The following is a 24542-nucleotide window of genomic DNA, read 5'->3' as shown; positions in this document are numbered from 1 at the left end:
TTTTCTTTATCAGTCCCCAGATGACTTGCTTGAACATCATGCAGTTCAATTTGTTGGTCTTTCATGGCTTTCTGGAATCGAGTGAAAAAAAGTAAGTAATTATTACATTTTTTATAATATAAAATATTTATATTTTCTCTTTAAATTAAACTTTCATAATAAATTGCAAAAAGATTATTGATGCTTTGTTTTATAGAATTTAATAATCATTTCCTCTACGTAAAGAAGTTTTAGCAAATTCAATTGTATCAAACTACTAATTTAAGAATAATCTAAAATATTAATCTATGATTTATAAAACTTTAAGTTTAGAATGATAAAAGTTAAAGCCCCTAGGTTAATCTTACCTGAACACATGTTTTATATACCTCCAGCAAAGAAGCACATTGTTTGTCGTTTTTGCTTCCTTTAAGAAATTTTTCCGCAAACCAACTATTAAAGCAGTCATCATATTTTTGCTTCAAATCTTTACATGGTTCCATAGCAATTTATGAGTTTAATTAACAATAAACCTATGATCAGAAAAACAATTTACCTTTAGACATTGTTGATAGACATTGAATAATGATGTACACATGGAGTCATCTTTGTCACCTTTCAGGAATTTTTCAGAAAACCACGTATTAAAACAGTGGTCATATTGATTCTTGAGTTCACTGCAAGTATCACCAATACTATTCATGGTTTCTCTGCGATCCATTACTGAAAGAAGACATAAAGACTCCTGTGGCACTATGCAAAATTTTTCAACATCACTTAATTATTTCACTATAAAAACTGATTGAAGTAGAATTTGACCAGAGAACAGAACTTACTCAAGCAATAGGATATTAAATTTAAATGGATTGACAATAGTTGACAATAGACAATAAACAAATTTCAACAATAAAAACAAGTCATTTTTTGTTTACAAAATAATGTATGAGTTAAAATGGAAAAATCTTTATTAGTTTTATGCATGAGGTTATGTTCATTTCGCTACTGAGCTAATTTCTCTTTTCAATAATTATCGAAATTGTACTTACAAACAATTAAGTATAACTTCTACCCATGCGTGTGAGTTATTAATTGTTGACTGTAAAATATTGACCCGTAAACGGTGTAATTTATGGTATGTGATGCAATTATAACTTCAAAATCACACTTTTTTGGAACAGGTTCATCTTGTCCATGTGTCACCCTAAAGCATGCAGCTGATGCAGATATCCACGTGCTGACTATATATTATTCAAAATTACTCCGAATAAATATTCTGTTAAAAGAATATTGATTATTCGTTTATCATTTTCATTCGTTTATTATTTCGATCATAATTTTCTTTTATTTAATATACATTGTAGATTACTATTTTACTTGCTATTAAAATAGTTTATTGTATGTTGCTTTTCTACATGAAAATAGTTTTTCTACGAGAATCTCATCTTTAAATAAAAAAAAAAATACGTCAAGCTAGGAGAGCATTCATCTTAAATAAAAAATTCAAGTATTATTTGCAAGAATAAGCGCAAAGGAGTAGGGAGCCTATTGTATATATGAGCACTGTGCATGTGAACGTAGGAATATGCGCCGTATATAGGATAGGTGTAGCGCGCAAATCAATAAGACCGACGCGGCATGGTCGCATGGTTAACATAGAAGCAGACGGATTCCAGAAACCAGTCGATGCGGCCGATATGCGATGGATATAATATATGCATTATATAACGTCGCATGTTTTCTTAATGCAGTGTGGCGAGGTACTGCATATTTATCCTCGCTCACCTCGATTTTAGTCCTTGAGTCTCCATAGTGCTTGTATTACTAGCTCATATGTAAATGCGTCGCACCGCGTGAAAATCTTTTGACAGTCGCTCTTGCGCGCTCGCGGTACGCCCCGACAGACACGTAAACACAACGTACATCATCATCATTATCATCATCATCATCATCATCACCATGGCAAAGTAAGAGCTGGTATTAATTGCGTTATCTCATTTTTTTTCTTAATCTAATTGTATTGTAAGATAGTGCAACCCTGTTTACAATGGGTGTGTATGTGAGTGCAATATGAATCTGTTATCACGGTGTACGAAGAAAACGAGCTTTCGGCAACTCTTATTACGGTGTTTTTGAGGCTCATTTACAGATTTCTGATGTCGCTTTTTAGTTCTTTGATTTTTTTATGGAGATCATAACGAATATAAAATTGCGCGAGTGCTCGGATTATTCAGGTTGGGGATTGATAAAATGCAATGTTGACAGTGCTATGTTACTTCATTCTTCTATTTTGTTATGGTTTATAGCATGTTTGATTTCTAACTGATAATTAAATTTGACACTTTTCATTTATTTAAATTTATGTCATAAATCACACTAGTATCTCACCGTCCATAAATGGATATTTTTTTTGAAAATTGTATTTTATTTTCAATACTACTTTCTTATACAATTATTCATTATAATACAAGCAAATAATTTTGAAATGAACAAATGTATATATCATCAGAATATTTTGCCTTTCTGAATCTTTATAACATTGGCAAAACTGACGTGTTATTTAATGTTATAACTTTCCTTAATTGTACCCTTATTGACTGATCATAAATAGTCACTGAAGTCTTTATCTGAATCTTATCGATGAGTCCAATGTATAAGCAATGAGTTTTATTGCTGATTGGTCACTTCACAACTCCCACCACAGTTGTTATTCTCACTTTACCTGCAAAATGTCTACTTTACTAATAACTACATTTTAAATGATTTTTTTTTTCATTTATATCTTGAATAATGAATAATAAATTTTACTTACAACTGCATTTGACTTTAAATAATAGGATTCATCTGATGTTTTATATATATATTGCAGGTAAATAAAGTTTACAAAGTTTCATCAACATTATCAATTTGATAAGTTCATTTGCTGTATTTCAAATTAAAAAGAAGTGTACATTTTCTTTAAACTTTAAACAATCTTGAAAGACACATCAATTAAGTTGTAAAAAAAACTTTTTATGAAGTTCACATAAGGAATTGAATAAATAAGTTGAAAATAATTCAATTATTTTATTATTTCAATTAATTTCAGAGAGATGATGATAGTATTTGTTTACGACACCTCAAGGTGTTCTAAAGAAGAGGATGATCCGGCAGATGCTCTTATTTATTTTCATCCTGCATGGGTTTCTCCAACTCAAAGATTGGCCCTGGCTGGTCAATTAATGGGAGTCAATCAGTTTTTATCAACATCTTTTTCTCCTCCATCAATGATGTCTTTACAAGGAGGAAAATTTGTGCTCAAAAAGTTTGGAACATATGTGCTTGTAAGTTGATATAATAATAAATTTTTATGTTAATAAGTGTATTTACTTAGAACTCTTTTTTTTCTATACCAATATGCAATTGTTATAGATATTTTTTAAAGAATAGTTCAATCAATATCCAAAATATTAATTATCTTAGAGAGCTGAGAACTCTTTTGGTGAAATTGAATATTATTGCTTAGTTTTTCCAGCTACATAATTTAAAAAGTAATTTTCTTTTTACAGGCAGTAGGTACCGACAGAAATATACAAGACTGGATTTTAGAGCGACGCGCGAATATTATGGAATCATTACTTAAATTTTTTCACTGTGATTTTGAAACTATTTCGGCGTCCCTTAACAATGATACGAATAAGTTTATAGAAAAATTGTACCAAATGTTTGAAACTTACCTACCAATACTTCAATATAGTGCTAGTTTATTTACAAATATTCCAATGTTAAAACTCCCAAGGGTAAGTTTGAAAGCGATTTTTAATGGAATTTCATAGATTTAAGTTCTTAAAAATCAATCATTTTCTATTTTAGAATGCGAGTAGTGTTTTTTTAGAATCCATGCAAGTTCTTCAATATTGCCAAGAAATTAATGGTATTATAGGCGGAGCTCTTTTTTACAATAATAAGTAAGTTGAAAATTTCATGCATGTAATGATAATGAATTTGAAGTAGTACATAACTTAATTTTAGGGTCGTTGCATCACAATTGGATGCTGAGATAACTAAACAATTAGTTATCACTGATCCCTACAGAGTTAAGGTCAGTTGACCAAAATATAATTCAAAACTATTGAAAATGACAATATAACTTGAATGTCATGTAACATTTTCAGGCACCTGCTGATCGAATAGCGACGAATTTCCACTTACCGGTCGGTGTACAATTATTTCAAGTTTTTGTCGAACATAGCCGATTTTCGAAATTAGTTCAAGAGGCGAATATGGAGCGCGGTTATATTTCTTGCGTAGACTCTTCATCAAAAAAATCTTTACTTAAAAAGGTACTTGGTACATCCGGCGAACGCTCTGTGACACCGTAACGCATGAATCATGGTTCGAATATTCAATTTTTAATTTTCAGAATCTAACGAAAGCCAAAGAACAGCCACTTTCTATGATGAAGAGAGATATTTCGCGTATTTTTACTGTGCCAGAAGATGCTGAGTTGGACTCAACCCACTACAGTATGACGAAATGCATTCCGCCCTTACATCCAACTGCTTATAGCTCTCCAGTAAAACGAAAAGAAGGGAACAATAAATCAGAACGAGCGAAATATCAGCATCCACTTACGCCAAGTGTTTGCTCGACACCCTTGAAAGATGTAAATCGAGTGTTACATGATTTTGCAGTATCTATAGTCGCTACCGGCGATGAAAACGACGCTAAACCGACAAACAACACTAGCAGCCACAAAAGCAAGGATAATAAATTGAGTAGTGAGAGCAAAGAGGAGAGCACCGATGATATTCCAGGCGTAGTGAAAGAGGCATTACGTTGTAAACGTTTGAACAAATTGAAAAACGCAACTCCAATCGAGAAGCTTATCATGCAAGCCAAAGGCAGAAATGCAATGAGCTTAAGTCTTACCGATTTAGAAGATTCGCTGAACAAGCAGTCCAATAAGATAACACTCAAAAGTTACGGTGTGGGTCTTTCGAAACTTAATAGTAATCTTCACGATGTGGAATCGCCGAAAGATAGGCACAATCGACGTCACTACAACACCATAACCGACCCATCCTTTCCGATATTTCGCCTAGACGGTTTAGCGATATCACAGTCTCTCTACGACGAATACATTGCAAGTCATTATCAAGAGCTAGATAACGATTACAAAACATCCAAGTTTACGTCCGAAATATTAACGAGCTTACCGCTCCTGCAAAGCAATAAACTCGCATCGAAGAATGATAATAACGTCAAAATGGAGTCTGAACAGTCGGAAGTCAAACCAAACGGTGGATTAGATGTCAGATTGGATAACAAAAATAAACAGGAAAGTTATCGGCGTTCCATGAGTCTTCCATTGAAACCACTGAATGCCCTCGACAATGACGACAGGCGTAAACCCACTTCGGAGTGCGGAGGTGTTTTCGATTTGCCACATCGTCCACGAAAACTCGATGGCTTACAGTTGACTCCGTTGATGTCGAAGTTAAGTCTACTTGCGGACGAGAGGACAAGTGGATTTTGTAGCAGGGATACGACCCCCAGTGAATTTCGAGATTTGTCCGGGTTTTCCACGGTTAATAATCAGTTAGTGAAGAATAGAGTGGAAGCTGTGAGTAAAGAAGGTTGTAGCGATAACGACGATGAAATTGATGAAGATTGGACGACGACGACCAAAGATGAAGATAATTACGAGAAGGCAGAGTTATTTCTTTGTGGTCATCAGAATATGGTGATGTTCTTGTTGATGGAAGATGGTACTGCTAATGATCCTGAGCTTATACATTCTCTTGTGAGTAATTTATATTTAATGTACGTGCCTACTTAATTTTATTGTTTAGTTAATCACCGAAAAATTGCTGCTTTTAAGTGGGAAACCAGTATAAGCATTCTGGGGAATCTGGAAACACATCTACAGCAGTGTTTGGAACCTCTACCGTCTAATGAAAGCAAGGAATTGTACAGCGTATTGAGCGTGGATTCCGATTGGGATACAATTCATAGATCTGGACTGTGGGGAGTCACAGAGCTCGACGTCGTTTCCTCGCTTCACGACAGATTCCAACGCAATAAAACTCTTACAGATATTACTGTTAGGTAATCTAGTGTATATGATTATAAAAAGAGTTATATAAGCACGTTTAACATTCGCCTTATGAATTCTATTTTTGCAACTAGGACTGATGATACAGTGGTGTATGGTAATCAGTGCGGAAACGTGGAGGTGTTTTATCAGCAAGCAGTTGCACCGAACACGACTGGTGGTCTTCCGACACCGGCAGATTTGATGGGAGTAGTGCCTCTAAAAGCGAAACGTCGACTCGAAAGAGATCACGCTATCGTTATACTATAAATACGCAGTGTAATTGTTGGTCAATTATAGACAGATTGTTTTTATACGTATTTACTACTCTATATTTTAGAATGAGTCATTGGAAATGATTTTGATTGAAAAATCACATTGCTCATTTCAGTGCAAGATTGTTAATTTTGAAAAAGATGTTTTTCTAATAATTTTTTCTACGGAAACATTCAAAATTGAGTTCTGATTTTACCTGCAATTTTATTAATATTGTATGCTTGACTTAGAAACATAATAGTTTTTCTATTTTTATAGCAAACGCCAAGCAACAACAAATACATCACATTCAAAGCCTTATAGTTTTTTAGAATATTTTACGTTGTAACGTATCGGTAGCTATTGCAGCTTGTATGTATTGAATGTAACGTTAAAAATTATTCCGAATCCTATGCACACCGTGTTGTTGTATGTACATATACAGAAAGTATTGTATCGATATTTTAAATATTATTTTAATTATATCGATTCGTTAAAAAAACGTATACTTACAAATTTACTATCTTGCTAGTGGTTCCTTGCTAGCTTTTCCTTGCTAGCTACCAGTGATTTTCTTAAAAACTTTATTTTAATTTATTTTATTACTGCAACGTATCAAGAAATATTTTAATTGCAATTGCAATTCTTTAAAATATGCCGTTATACATCAAAGAAATATTTTGTTGAACTAGTTACGTCATTTTGCTTAAATGACAAAATTCTTCAACTATTGTATAATTAGAAGAATAAAATACAATAGCTGTTAAAATGAAATGCAACGTGGACCACATTAAAATTTATTCTGTGATTTTGAAATAAACATATTATAACAACTAAGTAATTACCTGAATTGCCAAATTGAAATAACATTCCATATTGACAAGTTTCTCTGAGAATTATATTAAAAAAAGTTCTTGTATTACTTATAAATTAAGCATTATTTTATACATTCCAATAATAAACAATATCAAGATGAGATCTTGTTTCTAATATTATTGTGAATTTCTTCAATTTTTAATTGATCGATTCGATTAATTTACAGACAAAATGTACACAGAATAATCATGAACAATGAATATGTTTAATTAGTCAAGTCAATGTATTAATGTAATCATATCAATTTAGAAATATATTTTCAAATTCAATATCCAAACTTTTGTTTGAAGTAATGAAAAATAAAAATAATTGTCACAAAGATTTATAATAACGATTGTTGTAGTACTTTATTTTTATTGAACCATTAAAAATAAGTTATCTACTTCATGACTTATCGTATTCGAAAAATAACTCAACTATGCCGTCGTTAGCGATATTCAAAATATATATTTATTTGGATGTTATAGCTTCATTATACGCACTATAATAAATTAAAAATGACTATAAAAATTTACACCATAAAATTTGTAATATATAAAAATAAAAGATTATGTTTATTAAAATGATTGGTTCACATGTGCATTATATATAAAAAAGTATGTTATTTATTAGAATTTGCAAAAAACTTTTAAACTCATAAAGCTTGCAATATGACGTTTTATTAAAACTAATTAAGTATTTCTCTATGGCGATTTGCCAAAAATGAAAAATTACATATACATATCAATGTTTATTAATCTCGTATTTGTACCGGGCATATTTTTTTATTTCATTATAATTCTTACAAAAAATGGATGTAGACGATTGAAATAGAAATATAAATATAAAGTTTTTGAAATTATAACGATCGTGATAACAATGACGATACAATTATTGAAGATTTTATAAAAGGGGTTACTCCCGTTTATATATAAATAAAATAAAATAAAAGAATGTAAATTTGAACTATTTATTAGAATCTTAAAGGAATCTTGAAGGAATAAAAATAGTAATCTTTTCGTGTAGTTTCTATATATGTGAAGAGCTATAGTCTCATCTTATTTCAGAAATCGATTCGAAGAGACTCTTTAAGCGTTTAAATGAGATTTGCATTCTTAGATGTATTTAGAAAACGTTATTTAGAAAATTTTCGCTTGCAGCCTCTTTGCTTCAACTAAACGTCAAAAAATAAGTTAATACGCAATGTTGGGTGAAGTAATCTAACTTGTGGATATTTCTAGATCCATTTTAGATTGAAAGTCTCATGTGCCAGTACGATATAGAAACTACCTCGAACATTCAACTTTTAAAGGTAAAGTGTATTTAGAAAATGCATATTAAGTTAGCATATCATATAATAAATTCATTGTACACTTTTATTTGGTGGTAACTTTTTTCCTCGATCAATCAAATTTTTCATCTCACAGTGTCTACTTTTCTCCTTAATATCCACGTCGAAAAAACTATTATATTTTTCCAAGTTCATTTATGTGTTTTCGATCACAGCATCCACTTAAAAAAATATTTGGAAGTTTGAGAATCTGAAAATACCATGACATGGTCTAAGATGAATCTGCGAGAGAGAGAGAGAGAGAGAGAGAGAATTCCGGAGCTGTGATAAGCAGCGGCGAGCCTCCCAGCTCAACCAGTTGATTACCATATTTACCGCATATTATATCCAGTCACCGAGATACACAACTCTTCTCGCATATTTTTATTTAGCAGGTTTTTCCAGAATAGTCGGTACCACGGAAGCATTCTTACTACTTTCGAAAGTAATACCAGCGTCATATGGGCTTTCGATCAAAAAATGTATAAGTCAAGATTATAAGACGATTACATTTTTGCTCTTGCATTTGTTTTTCACTACTGGTTATTTTTTTCAGCTTGAAATTAATATTGACGCACATAAAGATTTGTTATTTGATAGTTTCATTATGGCACCTGAATTAAGTGCGAACTAATTTTAAGATAAACTAAAGAACATATTCATAAATTATAAGTATGCAAAGAGTTTTTAAAGATAAAGTTGCTTAGCTTATTATCACAAAATTTCATAATTGCTTAGATAGCTGAATGGTTTTTTATTTATTGAAAAATGTGCATTGATATATCGTAATCACTATTCATCTGAAAGATCCTAAACTTAAATATATAATTGAAAGATCTAAACAAAATAACTAAGCGAAGCAATTTCAAAGTATTGCAGTAATTATAAGCATATCACATTTTGAAACGTTTATTTACTTAAAATTACTTGCATTTCAAATAAGAATACATAGTTACTCCAAACAATAAGTAAATCAAATACAATACGCATGAAAACTTACGTAATAAATAATATTAAAAAAATTCCAGGAAAAGATATTTAAGAATTAATTCTTGAATAATTTTGCGTATCGAGCACTTGCAAGGCGCATGAAGCCGAGCCTCCTGTCATGCAGCAATGCATGTAAAGCATAAAAAAAAGGAGAAAAACAAGAAACGACCAAATTAATGTATGCTGTTCTAGACGCCGAGGACTCTCTTGATGGGTGCCGAGGTGGTAAACAAGCCTCCATCTTTGCACCAATCAGCGAATAGCTTCGACTGGAGGCTCGAGCTTATTTAAAGGAGAAATCCACGCGGATCGAGCGATCATTTGGCAGAGCGAGAGAGGAGCGCTCGCTAATTTTGTTTCGTTGCTGAGCTTTCTCCATTGATTGTTTATTAACGAGGCACAATGGTAATATTTTGTTTGGTTAATCGTTGAAAGTCGAGAGAACACTGAACGTTTTGCAGAACTTGCGAACGGTCATGATCAATGAGCAAGCTCGTTTGTAAAATCCACTTGAGGAAATGTCAATTATTTATCGGTTTTCGCATGCGCCCTTGGCTTTCCGTTACTTCGCGCATTCTCAATAAATTTGTACGCGTTACGATGTAGCAGCAAGACTTTCGATTTGATTAAAAGCGAGTGTTTTTATTTGCAGACAACGTATACCGATAAAGGACCCAAGGTAAGAACGACTATTCGGTTTCAAAATGCATACTGTTCCACGCCGTCCGTTTTAATAATTGAAACTTCATTCTCTCTTTCAGCCGATCGGTGGAAAATTTTTAAGCTTCGATCACGTGAAATTCTGGGTTGGAAATGCAAAGCAGGTGAGTTAATGTGTTTCGATATCAATCTAAAGTATCGAAAAGTATGTGTGAGAAACGAGTTTGACATTCCATTGGAAAAGAAAAAAACTTGTTGCATTACCAGACGACTTTGAATAAACGAAATAAATCGCTCTGAATGTATAATTAAGATACCTTTCAACCATCCTTGTAGAGTTACTTATAGTCCAACATTAGTTGGAATTCAGCGACTTAATCGAAACTCATTAAATGATTTTTTATCGTCGCAGGCGGCTAGTTTTTACTGCGCAAGGATGGGGTTCGAGCCCTTGGGCTACCGTGGTTTGGAGACTGGCTCAAGACGTGTTGCATCACACGCTGTTAAACAAAACAAGGTGAACACATCAATGAGAGAGAGGAACCTCGAATCATCCAAGTATTTTAACTAATTGCTATATCTCCTTCTTCAGATTATATTCGTATTTGAATCAGCGTACGAACCTGACGACCAAGAGATTGCGAGTCACCTTTCGCGCCACGGCGACGGAGTTCGTGACATCGCCTTCAATGTCGAAGACATCGACACTATCTTCAAGGTAAATTGCATCCCTTAGAAATAATCTTTTTGTACAATTTTCAGTTGATAAAATTAAAAATCTTTCGAGTTAATCGATTATTTAAGATTACTCGTAAACCATTACATGATAACAGTTATTCGCGTGAATTGGTCTAGTATTTTAAACTCGCAGTTTTGATCATACGTTTTTCGACCAATGGAATTATTTTACACTTGATATTTCGATAAAAACAATTTTAATCCATATCAGGAGTCATTATTCTAAATTTAATATCCTCAAGGTTGCCAAAAGCAAAGGAGCCAAGGTCGTGCGGGATTTGTGGGAAGAAAAAGATGAATATGGTGTTGTACGCTTTGCAACTATACAAACCGTAAGTCAAATAAACGGCTTAATAAAATACACTTTGCCATCAACTAGTTTTTACGAAATCCTTTGCCTTAGTATGGAGATACCCATCACACCTTCGTTGACAGAACCCAATACAAAGGCTTCTTGCCGGGATATCGCAAAGAAGGCCAAGACGCTATTGCAAAACTTTTGTAAGCATTCGAAATATCTTTCAATCACAAGTAGTTCTTATAGTTGTCTTAAAAAATTCGATCTTTTAATTGCCAGACCAACCATTAACTTAAATTTCATCGATCATATCGTCGGAAACCAACTTGACCAACAAATGGAACCAGTAGCTAAATGGTAATTAAAAATAACAGTAACTATTTCAATAATCCTAGTCTATAAATATTTGTAAATATTTGTTTCGTCTTTAGGTATGAAAATTGTTTGCAATTCCATCGGTTTTGGTCTGTTGACGACACTCAGCTGCACACAGAATTCTCAGCTTTGCGCTCGATTGTCGTAACGAATTGGGAGGAAACGGTAAAGATGCCGATAAATGAACCGGCTCCTGGTAAGAAACGTTCGCAAATTCAGGAATATGTTGAGTACTACGGCGGTGCTGGAGTTCAACACATAGCTCTCAACACAAACGATATTATAACAGCCGTAAGTATAACTAGCTGGTTTAATTAATTTTCATATCGATTTTCAGAGCGAAATAGCTGTTATGCTTAATCAATAATTTTTTTCAAAATTGTTTTAAGCAATTGCTATCATCATATTATTGTAATTTCCAAAACAGAGTTAACGCTATGTTAATTTGCCACGAACTGAGAAAATTCTTGGAACTTTAATTTGTTATTCTAAATGCAAAACTCAAAAAACTGAGAATATTAATTATGTTTGTTATAGATATCTAATTTACGCGCAAGAGGAATGGATTTCCTCGATGTACCAGACAGTTATTACGACATGTTGAGGACAAAATTACAAAACAGCAAAGTCAACGTTATTGAAGATATTGACGTGTTACAAAAGCTCAAGATTTTGATAGACTATGATGAGAATGGATATTTACTTCAAATATTCACAAAGAATATGCAAGACAGGCCGACGCTTTTCATTGAAGTTATTCAAAGACGCAATCACAATGTAAGTAATGGAACAAATAACATTTTATTTTAGCTTGTTTTTTTTTTGTTTTGAAAAAGTATCAATTTTATTAATATTTTTAAAAGTACTAAAACATAGTATTTTTTAAATATCAAATTTACTTTTCAGGGTTTCGGTGCCGGTAACTTCCAAGCACTTTTCGAAGCGATTGAAATGGAGCAAGCAAAGAGAGGCAATTTATAATTAATATTTTTTAAACTTTAATATTCGTTTTCAAAATAAATAATTAGAATTATGTATAATTGTTCATAAAAAGACCTTTTGTGATAAATCTGTTGTGCTTAGAATGAATTTTTGTAAATAGTAAAATTGAGAAAAAACATCGCTTTCACTCATTGTTTCCTACTATTACAATAGTCCTCCTCAAATTTATTGTCTCGCGTCTATTGCATTGAAAGAGAAAAGAATTCTGCGCTCTGAGCAAACATTTGACTATTCATAACAAACTCGCGATAAAACGTTAAGCACAAAGTGTTGCAGAATGATCAAGCTTAGTTACAAGTAAACATATTTATTTTTTAAATTCTCTTTTCGTCGAGACGCAAGCAGCAGCTTTGTATAAAAAACAGTGATACCTAAAGAGGGGCAAACATTCTGTGTATACATTTACAATGAAAAAATGTTTTTGTTTCTTTTTCTCTGTCTTTTTCTCTGAGATGCAAAATTTAGCTGAATTATCCTCGCTTAGGTTTGACCACGAATTCGTTGCATCGTCCACTGAACTCTTATAGACAATAGAATTGCCCATTATGCAGTGTCGTGGATGCCCAGACGGAAGATATCGTGTTGGCAGAAGAACGTACTACCCATTGGCTTCAACACAAAGATCTGCGAGAAGGCGTGTGGTGGATCTTCATCTGCCTGTAATTAATATCCAAGTTAATTATTTTTACCCGATTCCTTCCCATTATGTTTTCTCCCTACAAGAATTCGTGCAGGGATATAATGAATTATGTCATTAAAAAATGATAACAGCAGTTGATCTCATGCTTTTTAAAATAAGTGTATAAAATATATTTTTTTAATTCAATCAGAAGAGTATTCCAAGAACACTTTTCAATGCTTCTTTGTCCAATTTAATAGTATTGTATTCGAACAAACAATAGTTATATGCACTGGAAAAAAGTATAGCATTTAAAATTTTTGATTAAATTCTTGGAATTACAAAATTAAATAGTAATCAATAAATTTTTTAAATATGGCATAATAAAATATTAATAACAAGAAAAAAATTATCTTAATTAACATTTGAATAAAAAGTATACTAATATTCCAATGCTTTGATAAATTAAAAAAAAATTAAAGACATTTTTCCAATAAATTCAAGTTTATGGTGTTGTGTATGCAATGAAGCCCATAAAAATGATTAAGTTCTCAAAATATAGAACACAAATTTGATTCATGGAAAACCTAGGCTAGATATATATAAAGCAATAACAATGGCAGCAGGATTCTTTTTGGGGAACTGCTTTACCACATTATGAAGATTGGTGCACAATTGTTTGCAGTTGCCTATACAGTATCATGCAGCGCGAGTCTGAAGATGTCGTGTTGCACGAAAAAGCTGATGCCTATTGGTTTCAGCACAAAGGTCTGGATGTATGCATGAGGCTGATCCTCGTCGGTCTGCTCAACCATCAACGATCACTGAGTTTTCCATTATAGATGTAGTTTTTTAAAAGAGATGATCGCTGGATACTTGTCATAAGTTTAACATCTATTCAATATGCCAAAGTTTAAAGAACAAATAGTTAATAAAAATTGATGGATGATTTAAAATTAACATTATAAGTCATATATGTGCCATGAGCAAGTTTCAGCGATCTAATCTCCTTCACATCTCATTACATACACTAACATTTACTTGCTATAATATATATTTTTTAATATTAATATTTCATTGAAGATTGATAGTTTACCTGCAGCCTTCCAAGTACATTGATCAGAACTCCTCCATCGAACATAGGTTGCGAATCAATTGCTGTTATTATCCGATTGATCTTTTGAAAACTTAAACTCTGAAATGTTAAATAATCGAGTTTTATTCATTAGAATGAACGCTCACGTTAAATTACATATTTAATTATGAGAAAGAAGCAATTTCTTCGTTATCTACAATACACATTAAGTCACTACTTTTTAGACACTAGTAAAATGGTAACTGAACAAATATTACCGTGAGTTTTTCCATAATTTTGATGGCACCTTGGATTTGCTGACCTTCAAACGTCATAAATGATGACTCTGTCTAAAATTTGAAAATTAGAGAAATACGTTAGAGCGAAAATCAAAATGTTAGGAGGTTAAGGTCCGAATAAGCCGGCCAAGTGTTGAAGTTAAGATATCATAACTTACGTTGTACATGTTCATAAGATTAGGACGTTGAGCTGGATCATCGAACAACAGATAATATTGTTGAACGAATCCTTTGCCGATGGCCTCGTATGATGGGTTGAGCGCCATTGTCGCAATTTATAACCTAGTTATTTCTCCTTTCGAATGATCAAATCTACAACTTAATTTAGTCGCGGTCGTAGGCTTCGACGACGACTAAGTTGAAAATTATACGTATGCCTCGCGAGCGCCAATACAATTGAGAGAGAAAATTCTTCGCCTTATGAAAGGAATAAAATAAAATGAAAATACGTCCCTTCTTGTGCGCCCGTTACCATTCCATTTCTCGCCTCGCGGAAGTGTGTGTATAATCCGCAACTCCACTTTCTTATTACAGCGTTCTTTTGCACTGTATATGCGGTCGACGCGTCTTTCTCTTTCTCTTGTGGGTTCGGCAAACTTTCCGAGTTTAGCCGGTTTGGCGCAAGAATTGTAAGTAACCAAAGAAACCTGGAAGAAACCGCTGCTCGTGAGAGCCGAGTACGGCGGAGATGAGATTCGTGAACCTACGCTACCGAAAACACCCGCGTGCAAAAATTTTAACATATACGTAATTTTTAGTCGATTACGCGAGTAAGTGACTAGGTTATCAGGTAATTTACTCCCGTATAGCGCCTTATTTGAATAAAATAAAAATATAAATGTATCACGAGTTTCAATTTAAATAATTTAAACGGAAAATAATCCTTTTCAAAATTTCTTTATAATTTAATTTCTAAATAATGTTTCATATGACTTTTATAATGGGAAAATTATGCAATTCAAAAAGTTACACGCATTTCTGAAATTTCTTCTTAAGTTATAATATAAATTTACGAGGTGAGAACATACTTCGTAATTGTTAAAAATTAATATCATGAAAAATTATTCAAAAGAACTACCGCGTAAAGGTCACAATCGCTAGAACATAAACTCTTACAAGTCAGATTGCGATACGATATGCGCTTTCAGGTAATCCGAATCACGCAACTTAGCAATAGTGAACTTGAATTCGTATAAATAATTCATATCGCTCGATAGCAACCGATGAACCGCCACTCTATTTTCGCAATGTAGTTTTTGTATTTGATTGCAATACTCTCGAAGACACACCATGAATCCTATACGTTATTTTGCAAGAAATATAAAAGACTATTTGAGCAATTCCAACATTCATGGATTAAAATACATTGTACACAGGAAAATTCACTGGTCTGAACGGTATAAAACAAAAAATAATAACGCAATAATGATTCAAGCCAATGAGCATGAATTGTCGTATTCCGTAGTTTAATTTGGCTGACTTTGTGCATTCTGAGCTGGTACGCTTGCATCGTGACAATAATCAGTATACATCAAAATTTTGTCGAAAAGCCTGTAGCAATAACCGTCGACACGTCTTACCTCGATTGGCGCTCGCCCTTTCCGGCTGTTGCTATTTGCAGTAATTTCAACCAACAAGCAAAGGATTATGCTGCAGCGTACGTGTTGACAGTTTGTATTGTTTTTCTTTTTTCATTAATCAAACGAAGATTCGTTGTTTTCAACTAGAATTTTCAAGAAATATAGTAATGGAACGTTGAGTGCTCGTTCTTACGCGGAACAACTGTTCTTGCCGTCGAGGATGGGATACTTGAAACGTCTCGAGCGTCTGGGAATATCATCCGAAGAATATGTAGAGATATACAAACAGGTCTCGATTCTTATTCTCTTCAGTCTTGTTACTTGATGTTTATAGTTTAATCGTATATTTAAATTTGTCCAATAGGCCGAACCGGATTGTCCAGAAACTTTTGCAAAATGTGAATGGAACAACAACCCCTTCGACTGTTGCAACGAGTTTGTAACTCTACACACTGGATTTGGCTATTGCCAGATGCTCAATTCCAAACACGCAAAGTCAGTCAAGTCTACGATAGATTTCAGCGTCGATCGAATGCACAAATATGCCAAACTGTCTCTTGACTTCACGGACGAGTATATCAAAAGCAATAGCGATGTCTGCATTCCATAGATTTCTTAATTATTGCAAAAATTAAGATAACTTAATAAAGATCAATCCGTACACTTGTGTAATTATAGGTCCAGATATTCATTTTGAATCAAGTGGAAATTCCATCGCTTTTAACGAGTAGTAACAAAATATTAAAGAATATCGATAAAATCATCGGCGTTGATTTTAATTTGCTGGAAGTGGTCAACGAGGATGGGGTAAAGAATACCCCGTACGACAAACGAGAATGCCGATTTCCCGAAGAGAACAATGACGTGCTTATATACGAATTGTATAGCTACGACGGATGCATCACTGATGTATAATGTCATTTGATGCGAAGTATTTATTGGGTGCACTTGAAATAATTATAATTCCGTTTTACTTCACAGGTAGAAGTGCGAAAAATGCTGAAAATCTGTGGCTGCATAAGTTACTCTTATCCTTATAAACCTGGAATTCAGGTATGCAACATGACTGGGATGGGCTGTATAAGTGAATTAAGACGTTACCAGACGTCGCTTAACAATGAAGCATCTGACTGTTCACCTGATTGCGAAGCTACTTCCATCAATTGGTACATGTATGACTATCCTTTGGAAGCTGTTACAGAAGGAACAGCAAAGGCGGGACTGCGAATGAAAATGCTGTCAACGCCACATATGCGCTACCAGCGATATGTTGCCCGTAGCTTACTTGATTTACTAAGTACGAAATATTACTTTCTATTATCGATTATTTTTTCATTTTCAAATCGTTAATCTACCATGGACTTTATGAATTGGTCGAAAAATTATTACATCTCAGACGTCTTCGTAGCCTTATCACTTTAATTAACGTTGATGAATGTCAAAAATACATTGCTGTAAACTCTCTATTATAAACGATTGAAAGGCTGCTAAATTCAATTAACATAGTACCGTGAGTATTGAGAAAGTGCACATCGCCGAGCGATTATACTAATAAATGAAAGCTTCTCTCTCGGGGCCCTCGAGTGCAGCGAGATTACATAGCCTTATTGATAAAGCGTCTGCAGACTTTGTGCCTATACAATGTTTAAAAATACACGCGTATTTAATCTGTCTGCATTGGGAATTATCATATTGGCACGATAATATCATTCGTTTATTAGCATCTTTCTTTTTTCCAGTCGCTTGCAGCAGTTCAATTGGCTTATTCACTGGTGCCGGTCTTCTAAGTATTGTCGAGCTTTTTATTCATACCCTATTACCAAGTCGTAAATCGTAAAAATTATTCCGCTGCAAGTCTAAGGTTTGAACGTAGCTTTAGTTCGGTAAATATAACGATAAACTTTGTTCTCCAAGTCATGTGAAAAATTTCCATTGACATTTCTAAATGACAATTTTGCTGTATTATGCATTTGAGTGTTCGACACAATAAACATTAAAAATACCATTTTACATGCAATCATTGATATATATCTTTATAGCACAGTCAAGGTCACAATAATCCAATATGCTTTAGTCGCATTATTTTGCATCTAAAGGCACGACACAAATAATATATTTATTATGTTTTAGTTTGTTCGAGTCAAACGCAGTTTTTTATTTTATACATTATTCAGATGTAAAGCTTATCTGATTGCACCAATTCTTCTAAAAATATGTGCTATAACTAAATTTCACATTTATTATTGCCAGAAATAAGACAACATCGAAACATCTAATTACCGAGATCATATCCACGACAAACGTATTTTTATAAATGAAACATAATAAACAATGAGTAGCTCGGTGATTGGCAATGCTCCTCTTCACGAAACAATCAGTCAGGCAGAAGCACTGAAATTAGTCAAACATGTATCTGGTCAGGATGGTCAACTAGTTCGCTACCACTTGCGTCTTTACAACGACGATCGGATTAAAAAAAACATCGGTTACTTTCAACTTTTACTGGAAACTAAATTAAGAGAATCATCTATAATCGAGCAGCACAGCTTTTTGGTGAAGACGATATCCTGTAACAATTCAATTGCGGAAGCTGAGAAACGCGTTTTCGAACATGAATTTAACTTTTTTCATGAAATTGTACCACAATTGACAAAACACGTTGACGTCGGACGATGGCTTCCTAAATGTTTCTTAGCTAAACGTGATACTTTAGGCAAGTGTAGCTATCGATTGTGATACTCTCGAGATATGTTTTTTTTTTAATTTAAGAAATCATGATTACAGTGTTTGAAAATTTGACAACAAAAGGCTATCGGACGCGGCCACACATGTTCGACGAGGAAACTACAAGATCAGCTTTGCGAACTGTGGCTCGGCTGCACGCTTCTTCAATCTTAGCTGAGACTCGGCTAGAACGGTCGTTGTACGAGTTATATCCAAATGCTTTCGTAGATATGAATTTCACGGGTCATGGAAAGAATGAAAGCTGGTATTTAGCAGCTGTCAATGCAGTCATTAAAGTGGCGGATAACCTGGGCTTGAACTCTTCTAAGATAACCGCTGTCTTCGATCGTCTTCAGCAGATTGCTACCGAGGAGGTATACTAACAAGCAAATAAAATATTTTTATGTAAATTTTTGTACAATATTTGATGAAGGGTCATTTCTAGAGTGAAGCGCCACTTGATCGTCGAACCAAATGGAAAGTAGCAAGTCACGGAGATCTCTGTGAAAACAATATGATGTTCGACAATAGTCAACCACCAAATTGTATACTTATCAACTTTCAGTCTGTTCGTTACGTTTCACACGCCCAAGATATCCTGTTATTGTTACATTTGTGCACCACACGCGCATTTCGTCGAGAATTCGAGCAAAAATTAATCGAATTCTATTACTCAACTTTGAGAACTCTTTCATATAAGTACAATCCTGCTGCGCGAGTTTTGCCTCTCGATCAACTCAAGAGCGAGATTGAAAAAGAGAGACTTCGAGCAATCGCAAGTGCAATGATTTATCTTTCAAGCACTTTGCTGGATAAGAGATTTGCTGATGATCTTTTCGAAAATTCAGACAAGCACGACAAGTTACGGTACTATGATCGTGGTCAACAAGTCATTGAGCTTATGCAGAGAGATGACATTTATCGACAGAGGCTGGAGGAATCTGTGAAAGAACTTGTCGATTACAGCCAACAATATGTCTGATTGGGACCCTTGACTTTTTCACTGCTTAAAGTGAAAATATATGTTCATTAATACTAATTTGGCTACCAAGAATAATAATTATATACGTTATTGCTAATTTGGTTTCTTTACTCACCACGATCAATTTGATGCTCCGCGTGTACATAACCGTACGGCATTACTTCATGAATCCTTAAAGCAAGCATATAAAATCATTTTGTTGCAATTTTAAACTTTACCATCAAGTTTTCCGAATGTATATGAGATAATTCGAATTGAATTGGAATAGTTCGAATAATCCAAGGATTCTATTACGAGTAGTAGTAGACCGGAACAAATTAATTTTGTTACTATAATTATACTAAGTCTTGTAAGTGGTTGATTCTTTTACGACTTTTACTTTAAAGTTATTAGCGCACCCTAGCAAAAATATAGACTATGATTTATATCGCCCCGTTGATGCCACAAAAAAAAACGTTCATCGTTAATACAAAAATGAATATTCAAAATATTTCAAATTCTTACAAGGCTACTTATTCGAAACCGATCTGAAATCTATACCTCTTGCAGATAATTATGATTTACTTACCATTGAGAATATTTTTTCATACTTTCTTTGAATAAATTCATTGAATTTCTTAATTTCTTTTCTGACGTGTGTAAAGACTAATTAAAAAAGTGCGTTTGATTATTAATTATATGCATCAATGATTATTAAGAAAACCGCGGGTATCATAATTGGTTGTTTTAAATAGCTATAATGATCGAGAATCGAGTGACTAAAATGCAGATAATTAGATAATTGCAATCGCAAAGATATAAAAAATATATCACCATGATTTACAACTCATTCTCAATCTTATCATGATTTTTCAAATTTACAACTTTCACTCATGTAATCACGTGATAAACGGAATTAATTTATAAATGAATTTTTCAATATTTCCGTTACAATTTTATTGAATATAATTGCTAGAAGATCGGTACGTGCTCACTAACAATAATGTCAGATTCAGCGGTAATCGACAAATCCGTTGACCAGAATTCGGTGACATATTCTACTAGTAATAATAAACAGGTTCGTAATGCAAACATTCATTTTGAAAATGGAAATGATCGAGGTATTATCACGAGAGAAGAAGCCAGGCATGTGTCAAAACTGTCGATATCCTCTGATGCCGAATTGGTGAATTATAATCTAAATCCATATTCTGATGAGAAACTCGGTTTCTTAAGCTCTCAAAAAACACTTACCTTGGAAGCGCGGAAACCAGGATGCAAGGTAAATGTAACAAAATGCTTCTTTGTAAAATCTATGCCTTACGACGTGCCACTTCAAGCTGCATATGCTCTTGAGAAAAATGCTTTCTCCAAGGAAATTAAATTTTTCCAAAAAATCGAGCCACTTATGCAAGATAATTACAAGAGTGAGCGTTGGAGCCCCAAGTGTTACTTAGCAAAAGAGAATACCATAGTCTTGGAGGATATGAAGGTCCAAGGTTTTAGGAACAACTCTAGAATTTTAAACGAAGAACATCTCATGTCTGCTGTAGCTTGTGTCGCACGCTTTCATGCATCTTCATTATTGGCTGAACAACAACTCAATGGTAATTATCGCTTTTTAAACTTGCATATTCAAAATTGATTAGAACAATGTGCAAGTATCTCTAAGTATCTCTTTACTTAGATTCCTCGGGGACTTATATATTTTGTCTATTGAAGGTAAATCCCTAAATGAAGTTTATCCCGAGGTGTTTGAAGAAGCGGAGTATAAAAACACGGGACGCAAGTATACCTGGTTCACCACTGCCATAAACTGTGTGGTATCGGTAGCGAAAGATATTGGACTTGAAACAAGTCACATTTTTGAAGCTAGTAAGCGTGCTTTCGATATCGCTATACCTTCTAAAGTAAAGCGCAACGTTGTCACGCACGGCGATCTCTGGAGCAATAATCTACTATTCGACCAAGCAAACCACTGTAGATTGGTTGATTTCCAGCTTCTTAGATACGCACCTCCAGGCCAAGACTTGATGCAATTACTTTATTTGTGCACTTTGAGAAAGTTTCGAGAAGAACGTGAAACTGACGTACTAGAATGCTATTACAAGAATTTCAAAGAGACGCTGGAACTCAATGGTTTCACGGGTGTGACGCCGAGTTTTGAAGAAATAAAACACGGAGCGGACGAACAAAAATTTCCAGCATTGATATCTGCTGCTATTAATTTTCCGACGATTATGATCGATGGAAAAATTGGAGCTGAGATTATGAATAATTTGAATTCTTACGAGGATTATTTTTTCCGAGATAGAAAACCAATTGTCGAACAAATTATGGCGATGGACGGTGAGTATGAAACAAGAATAAAGGACCTTTTTCGGGAATTGGTTGAGATGTCCTTTAAAGTAGATGATTTCCCCAGAGTTTCGTAGAATGAATCATTTACATGTAGATAATATTTTCAGTTCATAGCTGTATTAAAAAAATTCAATACAAAAATCATAATCTTCGAATTTCGTGATAAAAAGCAATTATAAAGCATTTATGCAGGTATAATGTTGGTTTGTAATATCTTTGTAACTTATGAATAATTAATAATTAATAATAAATTTTCATATAATATGAAAAAATCTATTGTAAAACTATCGAGGATCACTAAATTGTATGGAAGCATATTTGTACCTGTGTCACTGTGCACAGTATAATTAACAAGTGTTTGTACTAATATTATCAACTCCTTATACCGACGCGGTACATTTGTACTTAGCGCTATTCAATGAATTATCATATAAAATGTACGAGTATGATCACTGATATCTTGATTATTTTTTTAGATCGAAGAATAAATATTACCGTTACCGAACTTATCTAACCTTGACATTTTATCAGCTCTCGTGGCAAATTCCTACTGCTTGATAAATTAGTGCAATCAAATTTTATTGTCCAGTGTAGTCTGCTATTAGCGTATTCAGATCATAAAAAATACGCATTGAATCATTCATCAAAATAAATGTCGACTTCTATTAGTCAGAACCTTTTAAATCTTCAAATTGCCCTAACAATCTTATTACGAAAGATGTGACGCTATAAAGCTATCCAATACCGCAATATCTGCAGATTCCAAATTATTTCGTTATCTCTTAGTTCGAAGAAAATCTAGGCTTCACAGGTTCAAATAAAAAACTTGTTTTGGAAATATGTAAACTTAAAAACGGTGTTCACAAAACTAATAGTTTCTTTGAGAAAACTATACCTTCCGCTGCATCGGCTTTTTTCAAAGAAACCGAGTTCTTTCGCGAACTCGTGCCACTTATGATGAAGACCAAGATATACGCTTATTTTCGAAAATATAAGCGTGGAAGGACATCAGAGATACATTTTCAAATAAAAAATATTTTATATGTACTGTAGCTTGTGTTCTTTGACTTCAGTATTAGTCGATGAACTAACACGTGGTTAATATTTTAATATTATTTATTCGATTACTTAACGTGATAGATATCACATTCAATATACTATTTTTGTTAATAACATCATTTTATAGGCAAATTTTCGATTGAACTGCATCCTAGAATCTTTGAACAGTCCGGCTATCAGAGGACGAGTCTAACTATCAGAGAGGTTATTTAAAAGGCGCTTTATGCTGTTATATCGATGATTTACATGCCAACTACAGTTAAAAAAAAACTAAATAAAACGGACTACAGATTCGGACTCAGCAACCCTTGAAGCAAAACATTAAGAACAGTCCCTATTTGCCCACATTCATAGGATGGTCTCGATTTGACCTTGACTTGACTTTGACCCTGATCTGATGCAGAAAAACGGACTTCGAATTTGGATCCAGTGACATAAATATATAAATATAGTAGTCTAATCTCATTAAGCAATATTGTCTTTTTTTGCAATTGATATATAAATCATCCATATAACAACATAAAGCGCCCTTCAAATAACCTTGGAGATCATGATAAAAAAAATCTAGAATACATGTCTGGACGTAAAATTTTTCGTTCTTTCAGAATCTGCAGTCAAAAATTCATTTTTGGCAGAATAAAAATATTTTACCTTAAAATAACCTTGAATTTGACCTTGTCGGATCAAACGGATATCAGATTTGTATTAAGTGACCGAAAAACATATAGTAATAGTAATTTAAATCGACTTGACTATTTTTTATAAAGCTGTGTAATCTTGTGCAGCTGAAAGAACATTAAATTGTTATCAAATCAATTCAAATATATATTAAACATAAACAAATATTTATATATTTATGTAACTTGATTGATATTTATTTATTTTCCAGTAAGCTTATAATGCTTAATATTGAAATATAATATTCTTTATATTTTTATGTTGTTTTATGAAATTGAAGTTCATGAAATTGAATTTCATGAACTTTTTTTTAAAATAATGATGAATCCATCGATATCTATAGCATATTGCGATTGGTTGAAGTGTTAAAATGGCGCAAAAATTTGAATTTTATCATACTTTGAAACGTTCGTATCATACATATGTAGAAGTAGGATATTCAAATGTTAATAATAAATTCAGTTTATGAAAAATCTGTATGTATAATAATTTCCTAGATTGATTAAGAATAGAATTATGTATCGAATAAGTTGTTTCAATAAAATAAACGAGGGTATAATTTGCATTAAATTATGCTGGTTATTTTATTACTGCAATATGATAACCGAATTTGTATCTGTAAAACTGAAAT

General features: G+C 33.3%; 6 protein-coding genes and 1 long non-coding RNA gene across 11 annotated transcripts; 5 read left to right on the top strand and 2 right to left on the bottom strand.

The window, feature by feature from the left end:
- Positions 1-8: 8 nt before the first annotated feature.
- Positions 9-1332, bottom strand: LOC131671088 (uncharacterized). Of its 2 annotated transcripts, XR_009302506.1 has the most exons (4): positions 1026-1332; positions 595-702; positions 348-512; positions 9-71 (listed from the first exon to the last, which is right to left on the bottom strand). It is a non-coding gene; the product is annotated as an uncharacterized LOC131671088 (long non-coding RNA). The 2 variants fall into 2 exon arrangements; XR_009302507.1 differs by lacking the exon at positions 595-702.
- A 287-nt stretch (positions 1333-1619) lies between these two features.
- LOC131671110 (uncharacterized) lies at positions 1620-7752 on the top strand. Of its 2 annotated transcripts, none has more exons than XM_058947310.1 (9): positions 1620-1736; positions 3065-3299; positions 3525-3755; positions 3829-3923; positions 3988-4057; positions 4131-4298; positions 4379-5761; positions 5840-6066; positions 6148-7752. In XM_058947310.1, exons 2-9 carry the CDS (start codon positions 3069-3071, stop codon positions 6320-6322), a joined length of 2580 nt encoding a protein of 859 aa, XP_058803293.1. In that variant the 5' UTR covers positions 1620-1736; positions 3065-3068; the 3' UTR covers positions 6323-7752. The 2 variants fall into 2 exon arrangements, with proteins under 2 accessions (XP_058803293.1, XP_058803292.1); XM_058947309.1 differs by lacking the exon at positions 1620-1736 and adding an exon at positions 1746-1943.
- Positions 7753-9808: 2056 nt separating this feature from the next.
- On the top strand, positions 9809-12599 carry LOC131671089 (4-hydroxyphenylpyruvate dioxygenase). The gene is made up of 11 exons (XM_058947249.1): positions 9809-9887; positions 10135-10161; positions 10244-10306; positions 10555-10659; positions 10735-10860; positions 11123-11212; positions 11284-11381; positions 11458-11535; positions 11610-11844; positions 12091-12330; positions 12460-12599. The coding sequence occupies exons 1-11, from the start codon at positions 9885-9887 to the stop codon at positions 12532-12534; spliced, it is 1140 nt and encodes a 379-aa protein (XP_058803232.1). The 5' UTR covers positions 9809-9884; the 3' UTR covers positions 12535-12599.
- Positions 12600-13073: 474 nt separating this feature from the next.
- LOC131671090 (probable nuclear transport factor 2) lies at positions 13074-15252 on the bottom strand. 2 transcript variants are annotated; one of them, XM_058947252.1, is made up of 5 exons: positions 14707-15252; positions 14528-14599; positions 14271-14369; positions 13826-13977; positions 13076-13212 (listed from the first exon to the last, which is right to left on the bottom strand). In XM_058947252.1, the coding sequence occupies exons 1-4, from the start codon at positions 14812-14814 to the stop codon at positions 13864-13866; spliced, it is 393 nt and encodes a 130-aa protein (XP_058803235.1). In that variant the 5' UTR covers positions 14815-15252; the 3' UTR covers positions 13076-13212; positions 13826-13863. The 2 variants fall into 2 exon arrangements, with proteins under 2 accessions (XP_058803234.1, XP_058803235.1); XM_058947251.1 differs by lacking the exon at positions 13826-13977 and having other exon boundaries at positions 13074-13212.
- Positions 15253-15830: 578 nt separating this feature from the next.
- Positions 15831-18385, top strand: LOC131671108 (sodium channel protein Nach). 2 transcript variants are annotated; one of them, XM_058947306.1, is made up of 8 exons: positions 15831-15945; positions 16014-16205; positions 16276-16417; positions 16493-16723; positions 16807-17037; positions 17110-17425; positions 17868-17989; positions 18259-18385. In XM_058947306.1, the coding sequence occupies exons 1-7, from the start codon at positions 15839-15841 to the stop codon at positions 17963-17965; spliced, it is 1317 nt and encodes a 438-aa protein (XP_058803289.1). In that variant the 5' UTR covers positions 15831-15838; the 3' UTR covers positions 17966-17989; positions 18259-18385. The 2 variants fall into 2 exon arrangements, with proteins under 2 accessions (XP_058803289.1, XP_058803290.1); XM_058947307.1 differs by lacking the exons at positions 17868-17989; positions 18259-18385 and adding an exon at positions 17525-17615.
- Positions 18386-18441: 56 nt separating this feature from the next.
- LOC131671109 (uncharacterized) lies at positions 18442-19898 on the top strand. The gene is made up of 3 exons (XM_058947308.1): positions 18442-18841; positions 18913-19226; positions 19298-19898. The coding sequence occupies exons 1-3, from the start codon at positions 18460-18462 to the stop codon at positions 19832-19834; spliced, it is 1233 nt and encodes a 410-aa protein (XP_058803291.1). The 5' UTR covers positions 18442-18459; the 3' UTR covers positions 19835-19898.
- Positions 19899-20788: 890 nt separating this feature from the next.
- On the top strand, positions 20789-22671 carry LOC131671107 (uncharacterized). Its single transcript, XM_058947305.1, has 2 exons — positions 20789-21420; positions 21536-22671. Exons 1-2 carry the CDS (start codon positions 20817-20819, stop codon positions 22246-22248), a joined length of 1317 nt encoding a protein of 438 aa, XP_058803288.1. The 5' UTR covers positions 20789-20816; the 3' UTR covers positions 22249-22671.
- Positions 22672-24542: the final 1871 nt, after the last annotated feature.

Source organism: Phymastichus coffea, unplaced genomic scaffold (genome assembly GCF_024137745.1).
Source record: "Phymastichus coffea isolate CEN01 unplaced genomic scaffold, Cenicafe_Pcof_1.1 PCOF00119, whole genome shotgun sequence".
Lineage (NCBI taxonomy): Eukaryota > Metazoa > Arthropoda > Insecta > Hymenoptera > Eulophidae > Phymastichus > Phymastichus coffea.
The sequence above is the reverse complement of the archived record's forward strand: the minus strand, read 5'-3'. Positions and strand labels throughout refer to the sequence as shown.

Coding starts and splice junctions, on each gene's coding strand:
- LOC131671108 (XM_058947306.1), top strand. CDS start 15,839: ATGAATCCTATACGTTATTTTGCAAGAAATATAAAAGACTATTTGAGC. Junction 16,206..16,275: donor GCAAAGGATTATGCTGCAGC/GTACGTGTTGAC, acceptor GTTTTCAACTAG/AATTTTCAAGAAATATAGTA. Junction 17,426..17,867: donor TAGCTTACTTGATTTACTAA/GTACGAAATATT, acceptor TCTTTTTTCCAG/TCGCTTGCAGCAGTTCAATT.
- LOC131671107 (XM_058947305.1), top strand. CDS start 20,817: ATGTCAGATTCAGCGGTAATCGACAAATCCGTTGACCAGAATTCGGTG. Junction 21,421..21,535: donor GGCTGAACAACAACTCAATG/GTAATTATCGCT, acceptor TGTCTATTGAAG/GTAAATCCCTAAATGAAGTT.
- LOC131671109 (XM_058947308.1), top strand. CDS start 18,460: ATGAGTAGCTCGGTGATTGGCAATGCTCCTCTTCACGAAACAATCAGT. Junction 18,842..18,912: donor AGCTAAACGTGATACTTTAG/GCAAGTGTAGCT, acceptor TCATGATTACAG/TGTTTGAAAATTTGACAACA. Junction 19,227..19,297: donor AGCAGATTGCTACCGAGGAG/GTATACTAACAA, acceptor GGTCATTTCTAG/AGTGAAGCGCCACTTGATCG.
- LOC131671090 (XM_058947251.1), bottom strand. CDS start 14,814: ATGGCGCTCAACCCATCATACGAGGCCATCGGCAAAGGATTCGTTCAA. Junction 14,600..14,706: donor ATCTTATGAACATGTACAAC/GTAAGTTATGAT, acceptor TTCAAATTTTAG/ACAGAGTCATCATTTATGAC. Junction 13,213..14,270: donor ATGTACTTGGAAGGCTGCAG/GTAAACTATCAA, acceptor TATTAATTACAG/GCAGATGAAGATCCACCACA.
- LOC131671110 (XM_058947309.1), top strand. Junction 3,300..3,524: donor AGTTTGGAACATATGTGCTT/GTAAGTTGATAT, acceptor TTCTTTTTACAG/GCAGTAGGTACCGACAGAAA. Junction 3,756..3,828: donor CAATGTTAAAACTCCCAAGG/GTAAGTTTGAAA, acceptor TTTCTATTTTAG/AATGCGAGTAGTGTTTTTTT.
- LOC131671089 (XM_058947249.1), top strand. Junction 10,162..10,243: donor ATACCGATAAAGGACCCAAG/GTAAGAACGACT, acceptor TCTCTCTTTCAG/CCGATCGGTGGAAAATTTTT. Junction 10,861..11,122: donor ACATCGACACTATCTTCAAG/GTAAATTGCATC, acceptor AATATCCTCAAG/GTTGCCAAAAGCAAAGGAGC.